Source organism: Leptodactylus fuscus, chromosome 3, assembly GCF_031893055.1.
Source record: "Leptodactylus fuscus isolate aLepFus1 chromosome 3, aLepFus1.hap2, whole genome shotgun sequence".
NCBI lineage: Eukaryota > Metazoa > Chordata > Amphibia > Anura > Leptodactylidae > Leptodactylus > Leptodactylus fuscus.
In genome coordinates this window covers 142,481,897-142,508,786 of record NC_134267.1, presented here as the reverse complement: position 1 = coordinate 142,508,786, position 26,890 = coordinate 142,481,897, and the positions used below count along the sequence as shown (strand labels likewise).

At 40.2% G+C, this 26,890-nt stretch overlaps 1 protein-coding gene across 2 annotated transcripts in view; it reads right to left on the bottom strand.

Annotated features, from left to right (window-relative positions):
• CLCN2 (chloride voltage-gated channel 2) overlaps window positions 1-26,890 on the bottom strand; it is a 109,615-nt gene that overhangs the window by 28,915 nt on the left and 53,810 nt on the right. For both annotated transcript variants that reach the window (XM_075268444.1, XM_075268445.1), the window contains exons 3-10: window positions 25,466-25,597; window positions 23,824-23,952; window positions 22,248-22,381; window positions 21,037-21,114; window positions 18,756-18,834; window positions 16,213-16,338; window positions 9,561-9,645; window positions 7,016-7,117 (exon numbers count right to left, since the gene is read on the bottom strand). In XM_075268444.1, coding sequence (XP_075124545.1) covers window positions 7,016-7,117; window positions 9,561-9,645; window positions 16,213-16,338; window positions 18,756-18,834; window positions 21,037-21,114; window positions 22,248-22,381; window positions 23,824-23,952; window positions 25,466-25,597 — 865 coding nt within the window. The remainder of the gene's footprint in view (window positions 1-7,015; window positions 7,118-9,560; window positions 9,646-16,212; window positions 16,339-18,755; window positions 18,835-21,036; window positions 21,115-22,247; window positions 22,382-23,823; window positions 23,953-25,465; window positions 25,598-26,890) is intronic.

Below are 26,890 nucleotides of genomic sequence, written 5' to 3'. Positions count from 1 at the left end.
TAGAGCATCTTTGGGATGTGGTGGAACGGGAGATTCGCATCATGGATGTGCAGCCGACAAATCTGCGGCAACTGTGTGATGCCATCATGTCAATATGGACCAAAATCTCTGAAGAATGCTTCCAGCACCTTGTTGAATCTATGCCACGAAGAATTGAGGCAGTTCTGAAGGCAAAAGGGGGTCCAACCCGTTACTAGCATGGTGTACCTAATAAAGTGGCCATTGAGTGTATATGTAACTATATAATGTGTGTACACATACACAAACATAACTAAATATTCATCCTGTAATTCTGATCTATTTTCCGCCTCTCCGTTGTAGCTTTCACTTGCTAATTCGATGAATGGGCCTAGTCATCGGAGTAGCTCAGATCAAGCAGCTTTCTTATTATTTATGATTCCTGCTTTGATGTTTGTCTCCCACTGAATAAACTGATGGCAGGTATAAGGTGCAATTTGGCATTAATTTTGAGGCAGAATCTGGTGGGAGGTCTTAAGGGGTCTTCACATGTATGAATTTGACACTCAATTTGAGGCAGAATCTGCCTCAAATTCCGCCTGAAATTTGCCTCCCATTATTTTTAGGGCCCCTTCACACGGAGTATACGCTGGCTGATTCTGAACGTGTAAACACTCCGAATCAGCAGTGTTTAAAACAGATCCCATTGCTTTCTATGGGAGCCGACATACGTGCGCTCCCCATAGAAATGAATGGGTTGCTTTTTTCCCTATTGGTTTCAATGTGATACGCGACCTGACTGGCTCACATTGATTTCAATGGAAGCCATCTTTTTGGTCAGGATTTTGAGGCAAATGCGGCTTCAAAATCCTGACCAAGAAAACCCCGTGTGAACTTACCCTTAGTTTTTGTGAAGCAGAAAAAAATCTGATTCAAATTCCTGAAGTAGAATTTTTTTGCTTGACAAATTCAGCATCAAATTCCTACATGTGAACACCCTCTTACAACCAGCACACTCATTGATCAGCTGTTCTCAGCAGACAAAATGGAGTTGTCTGCTTCCTGCTCCATTTTCAGTATATTAGTCGTTGAGAAGAGGTGATTCATGAGTGTTGAAACTGTGAGACCCCATCAATCTGATATTGAAGACATAACCTTAAAATAATAACATGAAAAGAAGACAGCACACCAGATTGATTTTAGGCCAGGGCCCCACGTGGCGTAAACACGGTGTTTTACAGTCACTGCAAGGTGGATAGAATTCTAGAAAATCCCATCTACAGGAGACCTTTATGGACTTTCTGTGAAAAGTGCTGCAGGAAAAATTGCAATGTCTTGCTGTCACTGTTACATACTACAGACTACAACTCCCCTGATATAGACTGATATACTTAAAGCATAACTAAACTTTTGGATAATGTTTGATTTTCTGGCAGTATATGTGCCATTAATAAATGTTGTAATCTACTTTATTAACAAGTTTTGAATCCTTTTTGTCACATTCTGCATTTTTTCACTCTTTCTCTTACTTCAGTATTGAGAGCTTCCCTGCCTTTCACTGAATGTTACTGTGTACAGGAGTACGGGTAGGGAAAATGAGGGTAGGGGAGGGTGACATCAAACAGTTCTATCTCGGACAATTTAAAACGTATAAATCTGCTCTATGTCATATGAAAGAAGAGATTCTCTTCTTTAAAATGACACTAAGGCTGTGGTGTCTAAATTATTTCCAGAGATATCACTGGTTGAAAAGACAGCCGAGATTGGGATTTTTATATCATACATATTATAAAGCTGCAAATGAATATTCTAATCCTCTTTCATGTGACACAAAAAGCAAGTTTATATGTTTTATAATGTCCGAGATTTAACTGTTTGAAGTGACCTTCACCTTCCCTCACTTTCTCTACTATACAGCCCGTACCACATACACAGTAAAATTCAGTAAGAAACAGCTCTCTATACAGAAGCAAGGAAAAGACTGAAAAAATGCAGGAATTCACACAAATTATCCAAAACTTGTTAATAAAGTATCAAAGAAAATCAAAAGTTGTCCAAAAGTTTAGTTATGCTTAAAGGGGCTCCATCATTGGGAAAAGTCATTTTTAACTAATCACATCCTTGCATAGGCTTTAGAAATGCTATTCCACACTTACCTTTAGTATGGAAATTGCATCAGTGGTTTCTGAATAAGTCTGTTTTTATTCATATGCTAATGAGCTTCCAGCCAGCACAGGAAGTTCTCAGCAGCACTCGTCTCTGCTATTATCTCCTATGTGTCTGCAAACTGGAAGCTGAGTCATCATCAGCAGCAGCCTGTGCATAGGAAACAATAGCAAGGGGGGTGCACAATGCATCGTGCACCAGTCTAACTGGCATATGAATAAAAACGGACTTATTCAGAAACCACTGAGGCAATTTACATACTAAAGGTAGGTGTGGAATAGCCTTTCTAAAGGCTATGCAAGTATCTGATTAGTTAAAAATGACTTTTCCCAATGATAGAGCCCTTTAAATATAGATCATTAATATTTTTGGCCAGAAAACCTCCTTAATATTTACATATATATTAGGATCTGAATTCTGTAAGATATTACTTTTACTGTAGGATACAATTTTACTGCATCCACAAGAAAGAGGATACAATTTACTGTTATTTTCATGTTATGTTACCACAGTAATGAATAACAAAATCTAATGTCATAAATGACAAACTGAAATACAAATCCACTGAAATTAATTCTTACTTTATTTTGTTTCCGACCAAGTATACACCTATAATTTATACTGCAAAACTCTTGCTAAAGAAACCAGATCAGTATTTTATGTTTATTTTTTTAAAGTTTCCTCTTTTGTGGAGTATATCCTTGTGTTGGTTATTAGTGGGTTTTATGTATAGCATTATGCCATAATAAGGAGTGTCATTTGTGAATGTGATAACCCCTTTATCTCCTTGTTTATATAGGATGATATGAGTATATTTCTGTGTTGATTTATGTTGGTTGTTTTATCTATTTTAATATGTAGAATCCTAATAAAGATGTTTATTTCTTTGCTCTATTTGCTTTTGTTTGCAAGTAATTACATAGAGACATAGTAAGGGTATGTTCACATTTCGGAAAGCTTTTCCACCGTGTGAACTCTCCGCGCGGCTAGCTGCGACGGAATGCTAGTGCAGTGCATCGGCATTCCATCGCAGCATCCTGCTCCTGATTAGGTCCGAATGAATGGGCCTACTCGGGAGTGAGTTTTGAACAGTGGAATCTGCGGCAAGATAGGGCATGTCGCTTCTTTTTTCTGCTAGCTAGCTAGTGGAAAAAAATGAGCGGCTCCCATTGAAGTCAATGGGAGCCTATTTTGCAGGCAGATTTTGATTCTGCAAAAAAAGTCTGTGTGAACTAGCCCCAATCAGTCTTGTCTTTCTCAATTATAATCAAAATAAACCATATTACCTGCGCTCCGGTTTCCGTTCATCAGGTCCACTTGGGGACCCGAAAAATGGAAATCCAATCTGCTTAAAAAGTAGATACCCACGGACCGCCCATAAAATTTGGAGAGAAAAGTCCTGCATGCATATTTAAAATGGAATGGGGGGCAGAATCTCCTAACGGTGTTCAAGTACAGATGTGAACCCAGACTACTTATACTTATAGAGTTTCTTTCCTGTTTGCTTTCAATGGCCATTATAGAATGCTATGTTACTATGAATGATATACAACACCAACTTGATGATACAGTCTTGTGATGTCAGACTGGAAGAAAAATAAGGAGTACATGAGCTGTCAATGACTTTGGGGGTGGGGGCAGGAAAAGCATTTCAGTGATACATTATAAAAAAACAAAAAACTTGAGAGTCTTCAGTAGTTGACACCTTTTTTTAATGGCTAACTAATAATGATGGTAGATTACAATGTTTCAAAGCTCTCGGCTTCTTCTTCAGGTATATCTAAAATCAATTTCTGAAGGATGCATACTTATGTACAAGGGACACATAGGAATAGAATTCTAGGAGGGAGGGTAGAAGAAGGTTATTGGTTATATAACAAAACAACTTTTTTTTTTATTTCCTACCCACTGGCTAACACGGTACAAAAACATACATTTACCTTATGAAACATTATAATACTGTTTTCTTTCTTCCTTGGCCTGCTTTCTCAGATATAATCTCAATGATAGTACTTATTGTTTACAAATCACATTGTCTACAACAGTGGCTCTTCCTAAAGCACAATGATGATATGTATGCGTATGTCTTGTATAACAACTGTTCAACAGTGTTTTTTACAATATAAATAACCATATGTATATAGACATTACAACTCAACTCTACACAAAGATTTTCTAAAACAATAAGATACCACTTGAATCAAGTTTATTGTATCCCATTTATCATAATGTTCATATTTGTAGTAGGAATTCATTTTTATAATGCATGATAGTTCCATGCTTTTAACCGTGACATGAGCCCTATCCCATCTGTTTCTTATACTACATTGACACTGCACAGGAGGAGTTCTTCTGTGAATTTTCAGTTGAGAGTTCAGTTTCACCAGTCTTACTGTCTGTCTACAGTCTCACTGTACATGGCCGATGTACAGAAAATCAGGGTTGTTAATTGGAGTTATAGAATTAGCCCCCCTTTTCACTATGGTCACTTGAGGATTGCAGCCAAGTCTCCCAGATAGACTCCTCAACAGAAAAGTGTGGGTGCTGATCAAGGACCAGGGGTGCGACTGGGGTTTTGATAACAATAATGCATAGTATTTATATACATACTGACGGTGGACATTTGGGCGACTGTTTTTTTTTTTTGGGGGGGGATGTTTACGAAACACTTAATACAACTCCTTAACTGTGCTTTTCTTACTGCTAGATGTTACTTTGATGTTTGGAGTTTTAAAAACACCAGGAAAAACAAATATATACAAAAGAAAACTAAAAGCTAAAGAACACGGTAAAAATGTGTTACATATAAAAATATGCAGGTGTTTTAAAATGTGTTTTTTCCATTTATTTTATAATGGTCACAAAATTTGTGATAGTACCTTTACCATTTCTAATGTGTTACATTTAGTTATTGTTAGGACTGTTCAGTAAGTTCAGTGGGGCTCACCCAGGGCCGCCGATAGGCCAGTACTACTGGTACTGGCGTCAGGGGCCCGGCCAAATTGAAAAATGGGGGGGGGGGGGCGGTTTTGGCCCGCCACCATGTGCCGGCCCCCTGGCGCCCGTAGCAGTCATTGTGTATGTCCTATTTCAACTCAGATCTGCATCCAGAGGACGCAGATCTGAGTTGAAGACATACGTGGCTGAAGCAAGGAGCTGACACAGGTCAGCTCCTCGCTTCGCCGCTGCGCGCCTCTCTCCCTGACACATATGCAGCTGAAGCGAGGAGCTGACCTGTGTCAGCTCCTCGCTTCGCCGCCGCTGCTACTGGCTTGTAGACGCGATGTGATCACATCGCGTCTAAAAGCCAGTAGCCGGCGGCAGCGGCGAAGCCAGGAGCTGACACAGGTCAGCTCCTCGCTTCAGCCATCGCGTCTACAAGCCAGTAGCCGGCGGCGAAGCGAGGAGCTGACACAGGTCAGCTCCTTGCTTCGCCACTGCGCGCCTCTCTCGCTGTCACATATGCGGCTGAAGCGAGGAGCTGACCTGTGTCAGCTCCTCACTTCGCCGCCTCCGCTACTGGCTTGTAGACGCGATGTGATGACGTCACATCGCGTCTATAACTGTGCGCCAGTGAGAGAGAGGCGCGCAGAGAGCTGCGAGGGAACGAAGGAGAAGGTAAGTCAGTCAGTGTAATGTGGAACGTGAAACTGGGGGCAGAGAGAGGACAGCATGACACTGGGGGCAGAGATGGAGAGGACGGCATGACAATGGGGGCAGAGATGGAGGGGACATGAATATGGGGGCAGAGATGGAGAGGACGACATGACAATGGGGGCAGAGATGGAGGGACATGAATATGGGGCAGAGATGGAGGGGACATGAATATGGGGGCAGAGATGGAGAGGGCGGCATGACAATGGGGGCAGAGATGGAGGGACATGAATATGGGGGCAGAGATGGAGGGGACATGAATATGGGGCAGAGATGGAGGGGACATGAATATGGGGGCAGAGATGGAGGCACATGAAAATGGGGGCAGAGATGGAGGGGACGTGAATATGGGGACAGAGATGGAGGGGACATGAATATGGGGGCAGAGATGGAGGGCATTAATCTGGGGGTAGAGATGGAGTGGACATGAAACTGGGGGCAGAGATGGAGGGGGGGAACATGAAACGGGGCACAAATGGATGGGCGGACATGAATCTGGGGGCAGAGATTGGGTGGGAGACATGAAACTGGGTGCAGATGAAGGGTGTATATGAAGCTGGGGGAGAGATAGAGGGGGGACATATAATGTACGGGTGACTGTAGGAGGATTATACTGTGTGCGGGCACATGAAAAATTAATGAGAATGGGTGGAGTCAACATAATGGTGCGTGGGGCTAAATTTTGCGCGCCGCACATTTTGTCCCTCTTTTGGTTCTTCAAAAGTTGGGAGGTATGGGTACAGGGGGCAGTGGAAAGATGTTAGAAGGTGGACGGGGGGGGGGGGGGGAAGGGGGATTGTTGGGGCATCGGGTGTGCGGCACTGTGGAGAGGGAACTGGGGCCTGATTAAGCCTTGTAAAGCTGCTAAATAAAGGTAAATGTAATACAGAATTGGTATGTCGCAAAATAAAGTAGTTTTAAAATGGCGGCAGCGGGGGGGGGGGGGGGGGCAGACACTTAGGCTGTATGGGGCCCCAAAATTCCTGATGGCGGCCCTGGGCTCACCAATACTTTATCAGAATCAATACATAAGTTGACAAATTGTATTTTCTTTTTAATTTCTCTCTCATGTTTTTTTAATGTAATTGTTGTATGCCACTGAGGTCACAATATCTGTACAAACATGGTTTACAACCCCCCCCCTCCCCCCCCCCCAGTTCATGGATGTATTTTTGTGTGTAAAACAGTAATTGAATTCATGTTAAAAGACTAAGACCTTGGTTTTAGGAATACTCACTTTTTCATCAGAAATTTGTTAATAGCTTTTTGTTTCCTCATGCATTCCACAATCTTGCGGTTGAGGTAGACAAACAGTGCACCTCCAAATCCACTAGCGATACTGCAAGAAATGGGACTTGTCTTAAAAAAGCTCAGTGTCTCAACAAAGATACATGCTAACAAGCGGCCATATAAAATTTGACTTCTCAGGATAAGCTTCATGTGTGCACATGAAGAATACCACCATTTCTGTATCAGTAGTTTCCAGTTCTCCATGACCTGATGAGTGAAGCCAAGCTGCCATATACTACACACAATGTGGCAAATATATTTCCCATGCCGCTTTCATGAATTTAAAAACATTAAAAAAAGCACTGGGAGCAGACCATGTCAGATGTATCATCATTTATGTCAGTTTTACGGTGTTAATGATGCCTGAAATCTACACCAGCTATGGGGTGGGACAGATACACACATCATCATAAATCAGGCAAAAATGCAGGGATTTTCCCAGACCAGTACAAAATGTGGGGCTTAATAAATCTTCCCTTTGGCTAGAGGAATTTCTGCTCTGTAACTGTCACTCTGACTCAGAAACAACCCCATGCAGGACATATAGAAGGCAGTACTGGACTGGTGTGAATGCTTATACAAACAATATACACAAATATACCAATAATTACATCTACCCATATTGGAGGAATCTAGCCTGTGATACCAAGTATTTCAGATATCTTCCCATATTTATCATTGCCTCTAGACCTACTGTATCTATTCTAAATTCATCAAAGATCATTTTCTAAAAAAATCTCTTTTCCAAAAACCGACAGGATGAGAAATGTGCAATTTATCAGCATGCCATAAATTTACAAAAACCTACCCACCTTACTGGGTCAAATCTTCACTGGATAGAGTACCAAAAATATAAGCTCAAATCAGATACTAGCATAGTAGAAAATAACTTTGCAATATATTGCAATACTTCTTTCCATTTCCGGAAAACTTTGGACAATGCCTAACAAGGTGAATCCAGTAAACAATTGCTCCCCGGGAATTAAGGCACTGATCTGCCTCTCTCCTATTGATTTTATACCAAATTTTGGGTATCAGATATGTCCAGTGCATATTCATATATTGGTTAAGCCTTTTTGAATTACATGCTAAAAGCTTATTAGGATACAAATATATCTTACTCCAGTTAGATATGAAACATAACCATATTAATTGTGAACAGATTGCAGCCATATTCTTACTCATCTTAAGAAATGTAGCATAGGTTTTAGAAACAAAGGCTCAAAATAATTTTGTGTTTCTACCTGCACATGTATATAATATATGTGAATATAACATAAAAATTACTGAATGAAACTTTATTAATGTGCAAATATATTCAGATGAGACAAAAGATCCCTTCTACATCAATTGTGATATCAAAATAAGGCCTTTCATTTCCTAAAAAGTCTTGACATTCCATATTGATAAAACTGCACAAATACAGTTTATCTCAGATAGGAGAGCAATTTATAGAGCCATTAATATCTCCCAATTTTCTAACAGCATCTCAAACCTTATTTAACAAACTCCAAGTTTTAATTTCAGAATAATGATGTAATTTAGGTGCTTCTAGGAGGTGGGACCCACATCTATCAGAAATGTATGGCATATTCACAGGTCTATCGAAATGAAGACATATCCAAATATCTAAGATGGGAACACCTTTTTAGATTAGCTCTACGCAAAGACTAAAACATTATTGTCCACGACTGGCTTGAGATCATACCCAGATCTGTAAATCTGCAAGATTGACATTTAGGATAACAACATGAACATCTGAGTAAATTCTTCTGCTCATGGGTGGTGAGAAATAAGTGGGAAGTGTGACAATTTAGGATGTTTGCCAGATCAGATTGGATCACATTCCAGTCTGTCCCAAAAAAATGGTGAATGGGACATACAACAACACTTTTGTTTATGCAGCTGTTCACAGACAGAGTGGGCTTCATTTTACGTAAGAGCAACAAATGTACTCTCTTTCCATATCAGACCTTTGCACTATTGACTCCATAAGGCATTAAAGGGGTTGTCTAACTCTTTTTGTTATTATTTAATTGTGCTCCTGAGGGGCCCATAAACATAAAAAAAAACTTCATTCACCTCTTCCCAGACCTCTCTCACCAGCGGCAGCAGCTACAGTCTTCAGTTTACAGGTCTCCAGGTTGCCACGTGATCACCTAGCATAAATGGGACACTAGTGATGTCAGACGGAGGACCTGTATACAGAAGATAAGAGCTGCCGATGCTGGAGGTGATGACCCGAGGCGGGGACAGGTGTTCCAGTTATAATCTTAATAAGAAATACAGTAACTGAGAAAAAAATTGCTCAGATTAGTTAAAAGAAAGAATAAACTGTATCAGAACCATGGCTCATAAGAGGAGATAGCGTTTGGAATGACTCAAGGGGAAGACCACATGTTGTATGGTCATTCATAAATATACCTTTTGTAGTTAAAATCTCAAGTCTATCTCTTCTAAATACGCTAACTAGTCAAATGACTGGGACTAACCCGATTACTGCAAATGCTGGAAGTTCTTGAAGGTCAAAAGGAAAGTCCAGGCGAAAACGGGTTTTAAACAACGCAGTGATCGTCTCTGAAAGAAGAAATAACAAGACAGATTGGAATGAACATCAGTGAGATCAATGTTTCATCAAGAAGGCTCACCCCAAGCTATCCTTTGTCTATGGCAATTAATAATGGGACAACTATGTCATTAACTACCACACACTGATATATTACAACAATGCAGACTAGAAAGAGTAAATACTGAGATATACAATTTGTCAGAACATGGGCACTATGCCAGCAGTGCTATCTCCTGTCATAGGGTGTCACAGATAAATTCATCAAAGTAAAATGCTTTGTAGTACTAGTGATAAGACATCTTTCATTTACTTAGCCTCTGTCTGCACAAAATCTCATTATAGTCATCAGTAACCCAAAAATCACACATGTCACGAATATGCTAGAAGGTTTATTAGTGCGCATTTACACTATAATTTGATTGGCCCAGATTTTTTTTTTTTAGAAAAACTTGGAAATGATCATGGGGAAGTCGCAATATGAACTGGTGGTGAAATAACAGTGCATAAGTCCTCAACTACATCTAATGGAAATATTGACCATTCTTTATTTCGGAGGACCTTCATCCGGAGGCAGTTTTTAGCATGTCACTATAGCATTTTTAAAGTCCCTTTGTAAGCGAACAGCTATGTCACCTCTGTTTGAATAGAAAGATCCACACGTTACTACCTAGGGCTTATTCATGCATCACTATTTCTCAGGGTCCATGTACTTAGTGTTTCCATAGACAGCACATGGACCCATTGATTTCTATTCCTATTTTTGTCAGTTTTTCTGACCGAACACACCCATTCTGTGTGCTGCATATTTTTCATGGATGTTGCTAGGAGACAATCTGAAAATTGATTTTTTTTTAAAACAGATGGGAAATTACAGACACCCAGAATATTGAAAAATGGACACTCACAGATAAAAACAATGATCAGTTTTTTCACAAACATGGCTGTGTGAACAAGGTCTTTGTCTGTAGGCTTACCTCCTGATTATATCCAGTATATTATATTCTGTTTTTATGCCTCACAACTCACTTCCAACTGCCCTGTTACTTCTATTAGGGTCCATTCACACAGAGGAAAATGGCGCTGAATTTGATGTGGAACTTCTGCGCTGAAAAAAGCCTCCGATTGACTTCAATGGGTTCCTTTTTCTGCTGCCAGAAAAAGAACACATTGAAGTTAATGGGAGGCTTTTTTCAGTGCTGAAATTCCACACCAAATTCCTCACCACTTACCTCCATGTGAATGCAGCCTTACAAAAAAAAAATCGGCCCTGAGCCTTTGCATTTGGGTACATTTACTTAAGTATGCCAGTGGGTTGATCCACATTATGCCACTCATCCCATGCCTGTTACTCCTGCCTGCAGCAGGTTCTTGATGCTTGGCTGGTACAGCAGGGTCTCATTTATTTTGTTCTGTGCTCCGCTTGCCTCTCAAACTTGCACATGTGCTCTCTGTGTTCTATGTTTTACCTACCAGACATCCAAGGCATATGTATTACCTATCGCCTGTTGCTTAGAACCATTGTTTATTCTAGTTGCTGACCTTCAATAAACCATATTAAGACCTAAAAAACACAGTTCCAACCACATCTGAGTTTGAAAGGGTAAATTAACTTGCTGTCGTGCATCCTGTAACTGTCCTTTCTGAATGGGGCCTTACAAAAGACACTGGCTTATGTAAAAACAACCATATTTAGATGATTAGACCATATTTTCAGTAGATGAAATTTCTTCAACAAATCTGCCATATGTAAATATACCGTGTTCTAATGCATCTGCAGTTATACCAGCAATTGCATCTATTGCCCCAACAATACCCCATTTCTGTGACAATAGCTACTAAGTAAAGTAATGGAATTCCTTATTCATGTTTTAACTTCAGTCTGACATATTTTTCTGTAAAAAGAAAAATGTTTGTTTTGGTACCGTGTTAGCCAGTGGTTATAAAATATAAAAAACAAAAAAAACTTTGCAAGTCTTCAGTAGGTGATACCTTTTTTAATGGCTAACTCATAATGATGACAGAATATGACGTTTCGAAGCTTTCCTCTGAGCTTCTTCTTCAGATATAACTAAAGAACACTCTGTAGAGGCTGCATATTTATGTACAACAGGACACAGGGCTAGAATTACAGGAGGGAGGGGGGAAGAGGCTTATTACTATATACTTATAACAACAAACAATCAATTGCCAGATCCCTCAGTTCTTATCTTAATGGCTGTCTTAATGATGTGTATAAAAAGACATAAACCCACGTGAGATGTTCATCCCATTGTCCAACGTCTGGAATAGGGTCATGGCCTTGTACTCATAAATCAGTCGCTGTTTCCTTGATTTAAAGTTCCCTTTTAAGATCAAGATTTTCTGACCCCCCTCTCCTATGCTACAGACAGCCACCAAACCTCAGGAATATGATTATTAGCAGCTCACTGTCACCTCCAACTAACAAAGGAACATTTCCATGTGGACAGAAGAGGTGCAAAACCTGCCCGCACATACTGACCACTGACAAGATAGAGATACCAAACTCTAACAGGGAATATCAAATCCCAGGTACGTTCACCTGTAACACACCTAATGTGGTGTATTTGATCATTTGCACCAAATGTTCCACTGAAAATCTGTATGTTGGAGAGACTGGTCAGAAACTCCGAATGAGAATTAATTCACATCGCCATACAATCAAACAACAGAGAACTGATGTTCCCGTGCCAAGTCATTTTTGCCAGGAAGATCATAATATCACCAATGACATGAAAATCTTGATCTTAAAAGGGAACTTTAAATCAAGGAAACAGCGACTGATTTATGAGTACAAGGCCATGACCCTATTCCAGACGTTGGACAATGGGATGAACATCTCACGTGGGTTTATGTCTTTTTATACACATCATTAAGACAGCCATTAAGATAAGAACTGAGGGATCTGGCAATTGATTGTTTGTTGTTATAAGTATATAGTAATAAGCCTCTTCCCCCCTCCCTCCTGTAATTCTAGCCCTGTGTCCTGTTGTACATAAATATGCAGCCTCTACAGAGTGTTCTTTAGTTATATCTGAAGAAGAAGCTCAGAGGAAAGCTTCGAAACGTCATATTCTGTCATCATTATGAGTTAGCCATTAAAAAAGGTATCACCTACTGAAGACTTGCAAAGTTTTTTTTGTTTTTTTATATTTTATAACCACTGGCTAACACGGTACCAAAACAAACATTTTCCTTTTACCAAATGGAGGATACCAGAATCTACCGGAAATTTAAGGACCTGAAAACACTTCTGAAGAAACGGGCACAGCTGGACAGCGACATCTTTTTCCTATCTAATTGCAGAAAAGAGAAATTAATTCCTAAAGGACTCAGGCTCACAAACCCCATCGCATCTACCTATAATACTCACTATGCACAAAACTTGTGTTATAGAACTTCAGAGAGACTGCGGAATCACCTCATACATCACTTCTACAGCATCAAGAGTAAAATCCAAATGGAGATTAAAACAAAATGGAACAATATCGAGGAGAGCTCCAGGATAACATTACTACAATACTATGAGAAACTGCAGAAATCTCTGATCCTCAATAAGCGAAAGAAACTCCACAGACTGAGACTTGCTACAGGATTCTACAAGAATACACACAAAGCAAAATATATATCTAACAACAACCGGGACCACTCACATGTGGATTTGGAAACACAGAACTGTGTTATCAATCTCTCCACCTATGAACCCACCAAAGCAGAATTTGGGGTACTCTCCAGGGGACTCTCATTTTGTCCTTCTAAAACCATGGATAAAATTGAACTGTGCAGCGACATGGAGGATTTTTTCAGGAGACTGCGCCTGAGGGAATATTTTCATGACATAGATGACACAGAGGAGACTCAACCTACCCCTTCAGAGATTCCAATCTTAGCAAAAAAGGAGACATCTGATTGGACACCTCCAACTGGATGAAATTTTGATTTGGATAATTACATAGACTGTTTCAGACACATGGTCAAATCCACTATACTGGATACAAATAAAGCACTGCCATCTAACATCAGCGCCCAGGAAAGAAGGGCTATAAAATCTCTTAGAAATAATAACGACATCATCATTAAACCAGCGGACAAGGGTGGCGCTATAGTCATGATGAACACATCAGACTACATACAGGAGGCACACAGACAGCTGAATGACACACACTACTACTCCAAGTTGGATTCAGACCCCACAGTGGAGTACTCCAAAAAACTAAAAAAGGTTATCTCCGGCCTATCTGATGGAGCAATAAGCCTAAGCAGCCTCATACCGGCAAGCCCTAGGACAGGGACTTTTTATATGCTTCCAAAACTGCACAAACCTGGGAACCCAGGGAGACCGATCATCTCATGTGTTGGGACTCTCACTGAACAAATCTCTGGATGGGTGGAGGGCACTCTGAAACCCCTAGTGAAGGATACAGCCAGCTACCTACAGGATACTACAGACCTATTAAACAAACTATCCACTATAGGTCCCCTTCCAGATGGAACCATCCTGGCCACCATGGATGTAGAATCCCTGTACTCCAACATCCCACACCAGGACGGTATAAATGCCTGCCAGTTTTTCATGGAAAAGCGAGGTATGAACGCTGAATCGGTGGTGAAACTGACAAAATTCATCCTCACTCACAATTACTTCTCCTTTGGTGACTGCATCTATTTACAACGGACCGGCACCGCAATGGGGAGCAAAATGGCGCCACAGTACGCTAATCTCTTCATGGCCAAGCTTGAGAGTGACTTCCTATCCACCTGCACCATTAGACCTCGGGCCTACTATCGCTTCATTGATGATATCCTAATCATTTGGACCGGGTCTGAGGAACAGCTGAAAACCTTCCATGAACAGTTCAACCAGTTCCATCCCACCATCAACCTGACGCTCAATCACTCCTTCTCCGAAATAAACTTCCTGGATGCAGTCATCAAGATACAGGACAACAAAATTGAGACATCGCTGTATCGGAAACCAATTGACCGCCCTACGTACCTAAGATGGGATAGTTTTCATCCTAAACACATAAAGAACTCCATTGTATACAGCCAGGCCATCAGATACCATCGCATATGTTCAAACCCTGCAGATAGGGACGAACACCTTGGGGGCCTCAAAAACACATTCTTGAGGCAGGGTTACCATCCAAGAACAGTTGATAACCAAATCACCAGAGCCACCAGGATACCAAGATCGGAGTTATTAAAATACAATACCAAACAGGAGAACACTCGGGTACCCCTGGTTGTCACATACAACCCCCACCTGGAGACGCTGAGAGGAATCACACGCAAATTACATCCACTACTGCAAAAAGACAATCGTCTAAAATCCATATTTTCTGACCCCCCTCTCCTATGCTACAGACAGCCACCAAACCTCAGGAATATGATTATTAGCAGCTCACTGTCACCTCCAACTAACAAAGGAACATTTCCATGTGGACAGAAGAGGTGCAAAACCTGCCCGCACATACTGACCACTGACAAGATAGAGATACCAAACTCTAACAGGGAATATCAAATCCCAGGTACGTTTACCTGTAACACACCTAATGTGGTGTATTTGATCATTTGCACCAAATGTTCCACTGAAAATCTGTATGTTGGAGAGACTGGTCAGAAACTCCGAATGAGAATTAATTCACATCGCCATACAATCAAACAACAGAGAACTGATGTTCCCGTGCCAAGTCATTTTTGCCAGGAAGATCATAATATCACCAATGACATGAAAATCTTGATCTTAAAAGGGAACTTTAAATCAAGGAAACAGCGACTGATTTATGAGTACAAGGCCATGACCCTATTCTAGACGTTGGACAATGGGATGAACATCTCACGTGGGTTTATGCCTTTTTATACACATCATTAAGACAGCCATTAAGATAAGAACTGAGGGATCTGGCAATTGATTGTTTGTTGTTATAAGTATATAGTAATAAGCCTCTTCCCCCCTCCCTCCTGTAATTCTAGCCCTGTGTCCTGTTGTACATAAATATGCAGCCTCTACAGAGTGTTCTTTAGTTATATCTGAAGAAGAAGCTCAGAGGAAAGCTTCGAAACGTCATATTCTGTCATCATTATGAGTTAGCCATTAAAAAAGGTATCACCTACTGAAGACTTGCAAAGTTTTTTTGTTTTTTATATTTTTCTGTGTTATTTTTATTTTTTAAAGCCCTGAGCAGAGCTTCATTGGAAGAGATCTATCCCAGCATGCTGAGTGAAGCAGACAAGAAACCTCAGTTCTAGGCAGCTCGTGCATGTCAGATTGGTGAAAGAAGAGCTGCATAATCTGACACGAACAACACTGTGCAGAGGAAATCAGATGGGATCATGAATAGATGTCATACAATGCTGCTTTTACTTTTTAATATTGCTTGTTTTTAACTTTTTTGTAATTTGCATTTTTTTTTGTATTCGAGTTGTGCTTTAATGTAAAATATACTGTCAAATAGTAATTTGAAATTTCTGTATCTAGGTTATTTTTTTAGTACTTTGCATACAACTGGATAAGGTTTTAACCCCAATACCATCCCCTTATTGACAATTTTTACCTTCATCTTTGTTCCATACGGCAAGGACTCGAAATATAAAAGCACTAAAGGTTGCAGCAAAGAAACCACGCCAGTAATTTCTGACAGCAAAAAATGTGGAGGTTACCTCAATGCTAAACAGGACCCCTAGATTAGAAAGAGTGAGAGAAGGAATTAGTCACCATCACCAAAAGGGTCATTTACTATGGCAAAACTTATTGCACCACTACATTGGGGACCATCCTGTGTGTCAGATTTAAGTGTTTTGTACACATGCTGCATATTGTAAGACACACAAGTGTGGGCATGACTATGTGACATTGATTTTCAGGTATCGTCCACTATCAGAGCAATATTGAGAAACAAATTGAATTGTTTGTAGAATAAAAAGTTGTACAATTTTCCAATATACTTTCTGTATAAATTCCTCATGGTTTTCTAGCATTCTGCTTGTTGTCATTCATTCTGCTTACTCAAAGTGGATAAAAATCAGTCCATGGTCATGAGGTGAACACAACGGTGCACACTTAAAGCCCCACATTGTGGAATGCAGGTAAAAAATGCTGTGGAAAAAAAAACTACAGCATAAGTGCATCACAATTTTTTCCCCACAGCATTTTGTCTTTATATTTATCTCTAGTTTTCTTCCCTTATTAAATCTATAAGGATTAAATGTAAGGATAAAGATAAAATTGACATGCTGTGTTTTTGATAACACAGATTTTCTGCAATGTTTTGTGTCTCGTGATGTGTGGATTGATTTTTCTAGAATCTCATTCACTTTGCTGGTACTGTAAAATGCAGTGTTTTTTCTGCAGTATTTCTGCAACGTTGGGGCCTTAGCCTAAATCTTCCAAATTCATTAATAATGTGCACTACAATTTTGGTACAATGAAACGTTGGTGTGAGGAAAAAATGTCTACCGTCTCTCAAGATGTGCTAAATCTATTACATAACCTGCCCCACTGTGATTCATTTGGCACAGTGCCTCCGTCTCCTCTAGTTTAATATGATTTTTATTGTAGACAGTATTAATAAATCTGTCCATTATATTGTTTCCAGTATTTTAAGTAATATTTATTAGGATAATCTTATGCTCACTTGACATCCTAATGCAAAGGGAAATGAATTTATGGTTAAACTACAAGTCCATCAATGTCTTTTTTCCTTGTTATCTTTACATAACTATAGAATTAGGTAAATGTCACACATACACTCACCGGCCACTTTATTAGGTACACCATGCTAGTAACGGGTTGGACCCCCTTTTGCCTTCAGAACTGCCTCAATTCTTCGTGGCATAGATTCAACAAGGTGCTGGAAGCATTCCTCAGAGATTTTGGTCCATATTGACATGATGGCATCACACAGTTGCCGCAGATTTGTCGGCTGCACATCCATGATGCGAATCTCCCGTTCCACCACATCCCAAAGATGCTGTATTGGATTGAGATCTGGTGACTGTGGAGGCCATTGGAGTACAGTGAACTCATTGTCATGTTCAAGAAACCAGTCTGAGATGATTCCAGCTTTATGACATGGCGCATTATCCTGCTGAAAGTAGCCATCAGATGTTGGGTACATTGTGGTCATAAAGGGATGGACATGGTCAGCAACAATACTCAGGTAGGCTTTGGCGTTGCAACGATGCTCAATTGGTACCAAGGGGCCCAAAGAGTGGCAAGAAAATATTCCCCACACCATGACACCACCACCACCAGCCTGAACCGTTGATACAAGGCAGGATGGATCCATGCTTTCATGTTGTTGACGCCAAATTCTGACCCTACCATCCGAATGTCGCAGCAGAAATCGAGACTCATCAGACCAGGCAACGTTTTTCCAATCTTCAATTGTCCAATTTCGATGAGCTTGTGCAAATTGTAGCCTCAGTTTCCTGTTCTTAGCTGAAAGGAGTGGCACCCGGTGTGGTCTTCTGCTGCTGTAGCCCATCTGCCTCAAAGTTCGACGTACTGTGCGTTCAGAGATGCTCTTCTGGCTACCTTGGTTGTAACGGGTGGCTATTTGAGTCACTGTTGCCTTTCTATCAGCTCGAACCAGTCTGGCCATTCTCCTCTGACCTCTGGCATCAACAACGCATTTCCGCCCACAGAACTGCCACTCACTGGATGTTTTTTCTTTTTCGGACCATTCTCTGTAAACCCTAGAGATGGTTGTGCGTGAAAATCCCAGTAGATCAGCAGTTTCTGAAATACTCAGACCAGCCCTTCTGGCACCAACAACCATGCCACGTTCAAAGGCACTCAAATCACCTTTCTTCCCCATACTGATGCTCGGTTTGAACGGCAGGAGATTGTCTTGACCATGTCTACATGCCTAAATGCACTGAGTTGCCGCCATGTGATTGGCTGATTAGAAATTAAGTGTTAACGAGCAGTTGGACAGGTGTACCTAATAAAGTGGCCGGTGAGTGTATGCTACACGCAGCCTTCCCTTGTCACTGATGGATTTCTCACCCACAATTCATTTACATTTTTAAAAGCCTTCCCACACTTTTCTCTTCCCCCAGATCCTTATGAATCTGAGTCACTCGACCCACTTACCTCCAATAGGGGCAGCAAAGCAGCATCCAACTCCAACAGCACAAGCTGCAGCCAGCATCTCGATATTGCGTGACTCATTCTACCAAGTAAGAAATATTATTGTTACTATTACTGTTATTACTGTCAGCAGTATTAGACTTTAAATCAGCCTTCTTCTGAGAAAAACAGATAATGGAGAGTTCACACTACTGCTGGATGTCTGTTTTGATAGGGTTTGCTAAAAAAGAAAAAACGGACACCTATCATAACAGACCCTAACTGATGTTAATGTGTCGTGTTTTTTTTAACTGATCTATTTAATGGATCAGTTAAAAACAAAACAAACAAAAAAAAACGGACAATTAGCATCACAGTTATTGGCTGTTATTGTCTGTTTTGGTGCCTGTTTTTTGCTTTTTATAGTGAGCATGCACAGAAAAAAAAATGGACAGTAATTATGGACAGTATAACGGACAACTGTCTGTTAGCCATAGACATTAATGTTAAAAAATAACGGATGCTTAATGTCCATCATAATCCATCACTACTAATGTAGTACAATGTACATGTATGTAGACAGATTTTATCTTGTGTATGTCACAATCTAATCACATAAAAATATATAATTACAATGAATTTAGTAATTTATCATGTATAGCTGGAGGAGTTGCAAACTCACCCTTTGTTCACATCTACATTGGTATTCCGTTCGTGGGAGTCCACATGGGGACTCCCCGAATGGACTACTGAACGCATTTGCAAGCGGTGTGCCAGAGAAAGCACACGGATCCCCATAGACTAGAATGGGGTCTGTGTGCTTGCCGCCAGATCTCCCCAGGGAACATTCAGACAGGAAAGTAGTTCACGATCTACTTTCCTGTCCGCATGATTCGTGAGGGCAGCGCGTGGCAAGCACATGGACCCCATTATAGTCTTGCAAATGCATTCAGTAGTCCGTTCGGGGTCCTCATGCGGACTCCCTGAATGGATTACCAAAGGTAGGTGTGAACAAGGGGTAAGTGTTGACATGCATCATTTACTCATTCATTTATTTTTCTTACATGAATGGTGGAAACATATTCCACATCGCTTTACATGAAATGCCACTGCCAATACATTACAATCTGCAGCATACTTAATGCAATGGTGCAAGCAGGAGAACTTACAGCAAATGTGTCGCCAGAAAATGTCCTATCGTTTACATCATGTTTTAATGTTAACCATAAGAATTTAAGAATTTTGGGTGATGTGCTTCTTAACTTTTCATGTTATTATCTATATTAAAAAAAAAAATCCTAAAAATCGTTCTATTCCAATTGCTGCTAAATCTACAATAATCTGTCACTTCCTGTTTCTTGGAGATGCACCAGAGCAACAGATCAATGGCCTGGAGAGACCCTACTGATACTCTGTGACCTATGCAGAGGTCATTGTGTATCGAGGGGAGTAGATGAACTGTGAAATCACCTATTGTAGCTGGTGGATTCTGCATCTTATCTACCAATACATAATACCTTTGGTGATCATTGTGCTGATATGTAAAGTAAATGCTGCAAATAAATTTACAGAAAACAAGTTGACACAGCATATTATCTGGCTTAATTGTTAGAGTTAGAATTGAGTCAGAATTTCAGGGGGGTTTTGTTTAAAGACTCAGAAAAAAGTTTTTGAAAATATGTTTAAGATACAACTTAATTTAAAGAAAGTTATTTTGTGGAGACACAATCCCTTTAATGTCATAACAGGATGTCCTGCAGATATAGTAGCCTGAGAAGCTGTTGTTAATTCTGCTGCATAAACACTATCGTAGTAAATAGTGATTGAACTGTAAGCGATAAACAAGACAGGGTCACAGGAGACTCCAATAATCCCCAAAAGGCAATTTACCTATTAGTAATGCTTGGCTTGGCAAATGAACCCTAATGAGCTGCCAATGCATTAGCTACTGTAAGTGACATCAATTCCATTGGCTGCTACATGCAATGACATCAATAGGATCGATCATGTAGCTCTGGCATAATGCTTCCAAGTTATGCCTTGGAAAATGTACATTACTAATAAAATCCACTGATTTTTCTGCAGATTTATTTTCTTTGTAGGATCTTCCAGTTATGGAAAATGTGAAAGCCAAGTGAAATTGCCTTGCAATGTGACAAACAGGTAGTGGGAAATTCCACCTAGTGCATGTAATAGCCCACGTCTGCTTCCTCATATCCAGAAAGACAGTCAAAATTCACTGGAGAGATACTCTTCCACAAGAGCAGAAAAAAAGCCACTGGGGAGCGTCACCTTATGTACTCACCTCGTATATTCCTCCAAAGAGCGACATGAACTTGCTGAGCAGAGCAGCGCACATACTGGCAACATGCACAAACGGACCCTGAGGAGATGAGAAGGAGAAATGTCAGCTTCTATTCATTCACTGATACATAATTTGACTGCATGTGCTACGCTGGCACATTGCTGACTGAAACATATTTGCTTCAAACAAATAAATGCTATTTTCAATGACTTTCGCAGGTAATCCTATTTCAGGATTCTGCATGCGTCATTGGTGTGCCATGTGTTGGTATTAGCAGAGGTATTTATCTGTCATGTGTAAGGCCCACTGGTTCCTACACACTATACATTTTATCTCCTTCTTATACTATACATAAAATGGAGATAAAATCAGCTCTCAGACACTCATCATGTTGCATTAACATTCATGTACTAGTCACATGAGTCTCAAATTGATACATTTATTTTTCATTAAAATGTAAAGATTATTTACAGTGGAAAATATCTTTTACAGGGAATACAAGGAAAAATATTGAACATTTTACAATAATTCACTTAGGTGGAATTGTATTTTTCAGATTGAACAATTGTTATACACATATGATAGATTCACATTAGCACTGCAGTCTCCGTACAAGAGTCCTTCAAAGAATACACTTCAAGTCGGTGAATAGTAAAGTCCTGCAAGGAGGACTTTTCTCTCCACTGTTTTCAGTATAAAATTGGCAAAAACCCAGCAGTAGTCTATGGGGTCCATGGGTTTCAGCATGTAACTACTAGTTTCTGTCTTCGACGTGAAGGATGGAAACCCGAACGCTAGTGTGAACCTATAATAATATGTGTATATGTTAATTCAGTAGGTTAAAGGATTAACAGAAGAGTCAAATCTCCTTAGCACAGTGACAACCCTAGTGCTGAGATTCGTCATCATCAGACTCAGTCTTATGTTCCTCCTCTCCCCTCCCCTCTGCATAGACTTCTGTGTGTGAGGCTAAGTATGAAGTAGGTTTGTATACAGATAATAGTTTGATTGAAAGGAAGATGGAGAGTAGCCTAATAAGTGGATCAGGAAACCTATTTGTTTAATAAGATATATTACATCTGAAAAGGGGCTCTATAATCTGAGATATACTTTAAGGCACTGATGTGACCATTACAAAAACGCACTACACAAACATCACTGTATAAAATGGGCACATTTTCCAAATTAACTTAAAAGAATTCCCTACTTACTTCCTTTCCTAATGGCATTCCACTACCAAGGGCACAAGTTAGTCCAATGACTTTGGCAATAAAAGTTTTAAGTGTAAGGTATTCTTTGAGCACCACTCCACGTAGGATAGTCTTCATTTCCGGTATGCCAGAGCCTGTGATTCAACAAATAAAAGTTATCATGAAGAGGCTATATTGAGCTATACCAGTGATAACATGAAAAGCACTTAGGGAGCCTTCACACAGAGTAAATGCGCTTGTATTTTTGCAAAATACACGTGTAAAAGTAAGACTCCCATTGACTTCATGTAAAAATACGTCTGTAAAATATCATTGAAGTCAATGGGAGTCTTATTTTTACACGTGTATTTTTACACGTGTATTTTGCAAAAATACATGCACGTTTATTCCGTGTGAAGGCTCCCTTTGCTTGTTTTACAGCCAAGTGACCGGGGAACATCTGATAAGAAAAAAAAATTCCATTTGGATCTTTGGCAAACTCTTGGTTGTCCCTTCAAGGCACTTGAGAACCTTGATCTGTGAGGATATCTGTATATAATCTGGTAATCATTTATCACTGATACTGCTTGGTTTTTTTGTTTTTTTTTGTTGTTTTTTTTGTTTTCTCTTTAATAAAATGTTCCCTTAAAGGGGCAATCCAACCACTTTCCAAAAGGGCATATCTAACTTCACCTTTTAAATGTCCCCCATTTTAGCACTGGCAAACCATGCAATTTCTGATCCTTGCTGTACTGCAAATGATGATGTCTGTTTGTCATTATTTGACTGCTATAGATAATAACTGGCCTCAGCACTAATGTGTACCCAAAATGCAGTGATCACATGACCAAAATGAGGACATCTCCCCTTCCCTCTCAGCAAGGACCAGAAATAGCGTGACCAGGCTACCAGTGCTGGAAAGGGGGACATTTATAAGGTGAGTTACATTTTTTTTTTTTTTTTTAACTTTTACCTTATCCTGCCTTTACGCCTCTATTAAACTTAGTCAGACAACCCCTTTAAGAATTTACTGACAATGGCATAGCAGATAAATCAGGAATATGGTATAGGAAGAGAAGGTGTTTTGATTATATAATAAAACATTGTCAACCTAAATAAAAGACTTAAGTGGGCCGAGTTGTAAACTCAGATAATAATAGTAGTACAGATATACGCAGCAAAATGTCAGATTGCCCAGCAGGGGTGAGTGAGAAAAATGCCAGGCGAAAGGTCTCACTGAAGTAATGGCCAGAAGCTTTTGACTAGTGGTTATTTTTTTACAATAGATACAAAAATACCCTTTCAAGTAAAATAAAAATGGTAGCCATTGTTGTCACTTTGTTGCTGTACTGAAAACCTAAATTTTTACAAAATATTTTCTAAAAATATACAGACTGGTAAGGGAAACATAAAAGTTAAGACTGTCTATTATTACAGTAAAATCACCAAGTAATCATACCTCAGGTTCTGAAAGATTGTTGAAAAACTGCACATCAAAGCCTCAGTTTGCTATAATTTTGCTAATAATTTAGTAGAAACCTTGCAGAGTGCTTGTCAATATGTGACACAAGGGTTCACATGAGGTGTTTGCACATACCCACAGCCTGAGGTGCCAGAATCTGTGTGAATCCTGCCGAGAAAGTGATGAGGACAACGGGATATGTGACCCAGGCCAAGTACTGCAGAAAAACATTGCTCTCTAAACCACCGTACATCCATTTGTGAGCTGTAAATGAAGAGTAGAAAGAAAAAAGGCAAGATTACAAAAATAGAAAAAAGGAAGCTAGGACATAATGTGGGTTATGATCCAATATTATGAAAAAACAACAGACGTTCTACTGCTGCTCACTTTCTCTGCTGTCTGGTAGCCAATTCACATAACAGGCTACATCAGTTTGCATGCAGCAGTCTATAGATGCCCACTCTTCAGCTACCCTCACTAGTCCCAAAATATACCCAATTTGGAACGTTGTATATGGTGGGGACGTTGGTTGCCCTCTTTATGTAGTGTGCACATGATTGCATGTAAATGGTGTTGAATGTGAGAGGAATGTGGCTTACTATGAATATGAACAATATGGATTGCAATGTATTTAAGCCACAGCAACGGGGTCTGGTGTCAAGGACTCCGGCAAATAGTTCATCCTAATGAAATGCATTGTGGCCATTCAGAAGACGGGTTATCTTAGTAATAAAAAGATAACTTTTATACAGTGGATCTTTAAGTGCCTCTCTGTGATCTCCATACGCTCTAAACTTATTATGAAGAGACAGTGGCGTAACTAAAGTCTTATGGGCCCCAGTGCAATCCAGGTCCAGGGCCCCCTGCCTCATCCCTACAGTGAATTCTTGATACTGATGGTTAAGGGTGCTAAGGAGTTTAATCAACCTTAGTGTGGGTCTCCTTGGCTTATGGGCAGGATGGAAGCTGCAATTTTAATACTGATGCCAGTGCTTATGGGCCCCCTAAGGACTATAATCTACACCACAAAATGGTGTAATTATAGTGCACATCTATGCCAGCTAGGGCCGGGGCCCATGGGACATAAACACCGCGATTTGCGCGCAGTGGAGACGCTGTGGGAAAAATTGCGTCGTTGTACAGTGCAGGCAAAGTGGATGGGATTTATGCGAATCCCATCCCCACTTTGCGGAAAAGGTCGCAGGGCGGATACGCTGCGATTTGCAAAGCTGTTGTGGCTTTGCAAATCACAGCATGCCAATTATATCTACGGAAATGCCGGCGGCTTTCCCGTAGATATAATGTTAAGAGAAAGTCCGCAGAGGAAAACTCTGTGAACTTACTCTTCAAAGCGCTGCGGAAAGAACCGCAATGCGATCACGCAGCGGTTCTTCCCGCAGCGCTTTATCACTGCGTTTACGGCCTGTGGGGCCTTAGCCTAGATCTGACTTTCAAAACATGACCTTTCACCACCTCCAGCGACTCCATTTTTTTTTTTTTTTGCATCCATTAATAGGCACTGCTCCATGAACACACTGCACACTGAATGCCCTTTTCTTATGGATCAATCATTCTCTGACGTTTTATCGTGAGGACCAGGGGTATATAGTTATGGCCCCATTGATTTTATTTGGTCTTTGTGCAGTCTGCCAGATTTGGACTGTACAAAGGCCATTGCTATCAGACAACACACAGCCTGAAAGGATCCTAACGAATGAAAAAGATTACGTAAAAGGTAGAATGCTATGAAATAAATACATTTTTTATTCTTCCTTACCTTGTAAACACACAGCAATTGTAAAATCCATGACCCAGCTCACCAAAGCCATCAACAAACCCAGCAAAATCAGGAAAATCCAGTCCTCTCCAATACGAGACAGTAAAATCCGCTGTGAGTGTACACAACAGACTGTAAAAAAAGAAAAGAAAAAGCAACTAAAAATGAATAATGAAATTACAATACGTAACATAGTGCATGTTACCATAAGGCCGCATAACAGACAGGAGGCTGCAAAACAGCCTCAAATAAACAGATTTCAGGCTGGGGTAACATCTGCATAGAAGTCTTTTCATCACAGAGACTGCTGAAAGTCGGACGCAATCAGACTTTTTTTCCGTTGCTTTCAGTCTCAGAATGGAGGACACCCGGTGGAAGCCATTATAATCATTGCTGGGCTCCATGTATAACTTCTGTTTTAAAGGTACAGGTCTCTGTGGAGAGCCTGGTGCTAGTGTGAACTTAGCGTTAGTAGTTTGTAGTATGCCAGCTTGTGTCCAGTTTCCATCTTACATTCCTTTCTCGGGCACTGCCCAGAGCTCATCCTCCTATGCAGAAAACTGTTATCTATATTGGGATGAAACTTCTTTTGTGCCTTACCCAATAGTTATGTGCTAAGAGTTATGTTACAACGTTATACCCAATCATGTTATGTTAGTTATATTAATCGCACCTACTATTTGTCTTTGCGATTTATAACCACGTCTACAATGTATAAAAATCTCAAATATATGTCATTACAGACCAGAAACCAGAATCCATACTGGTCACATAACTGCACCTTATGACTGTGTGATTCTCTGAGCCGGCTCATATACCAGTTGTACTCATTTGGACTTCAATAGGGTAATATTTAGAACGGATTGCGCTCACAGTAGTAACCAAGAGAATAAAGTAAAATATAAGTGCGGAAAAGCAACATATCGCACAGCTATGTGAATTCAATATATAATGGGGCTGATTTACTTATACTGTCTAAGATTCAGTGTAAAGCAGAGCAGCCCATACATACAGCTGTCAGCCAAATGCTGATTTGGAAGACAGAAATCTTAACTGACACCCCCACACATGCACTCTTGACTGAATATTTCTGCTAACCAGGCAGTGGCCTATAGCCCTAGGGACAAAATTGTTTGGGCACTTGAAATATTACTGTTTGAACTTTATCAAACTCGACATCTGCTGTCAAGGAAGTCGGTAGGCCCCATATACAAAAGATGGTGGCCAAGCTTGTTGGAATTGACAGCTTTGACAATACACATATAATGTGTATGGCCACCTAGACAGATTTATCATAGTGGCCAGTGCTGGAGCATCTTTAGACTGTCTAGCCTAAGTTTATACCAGATATTAATTAGCTTGCTTCGCGCTACAATTTTGTTGCATTGATGGATGTCAAGCCTACCCTTTGTTGACAAGCACCAC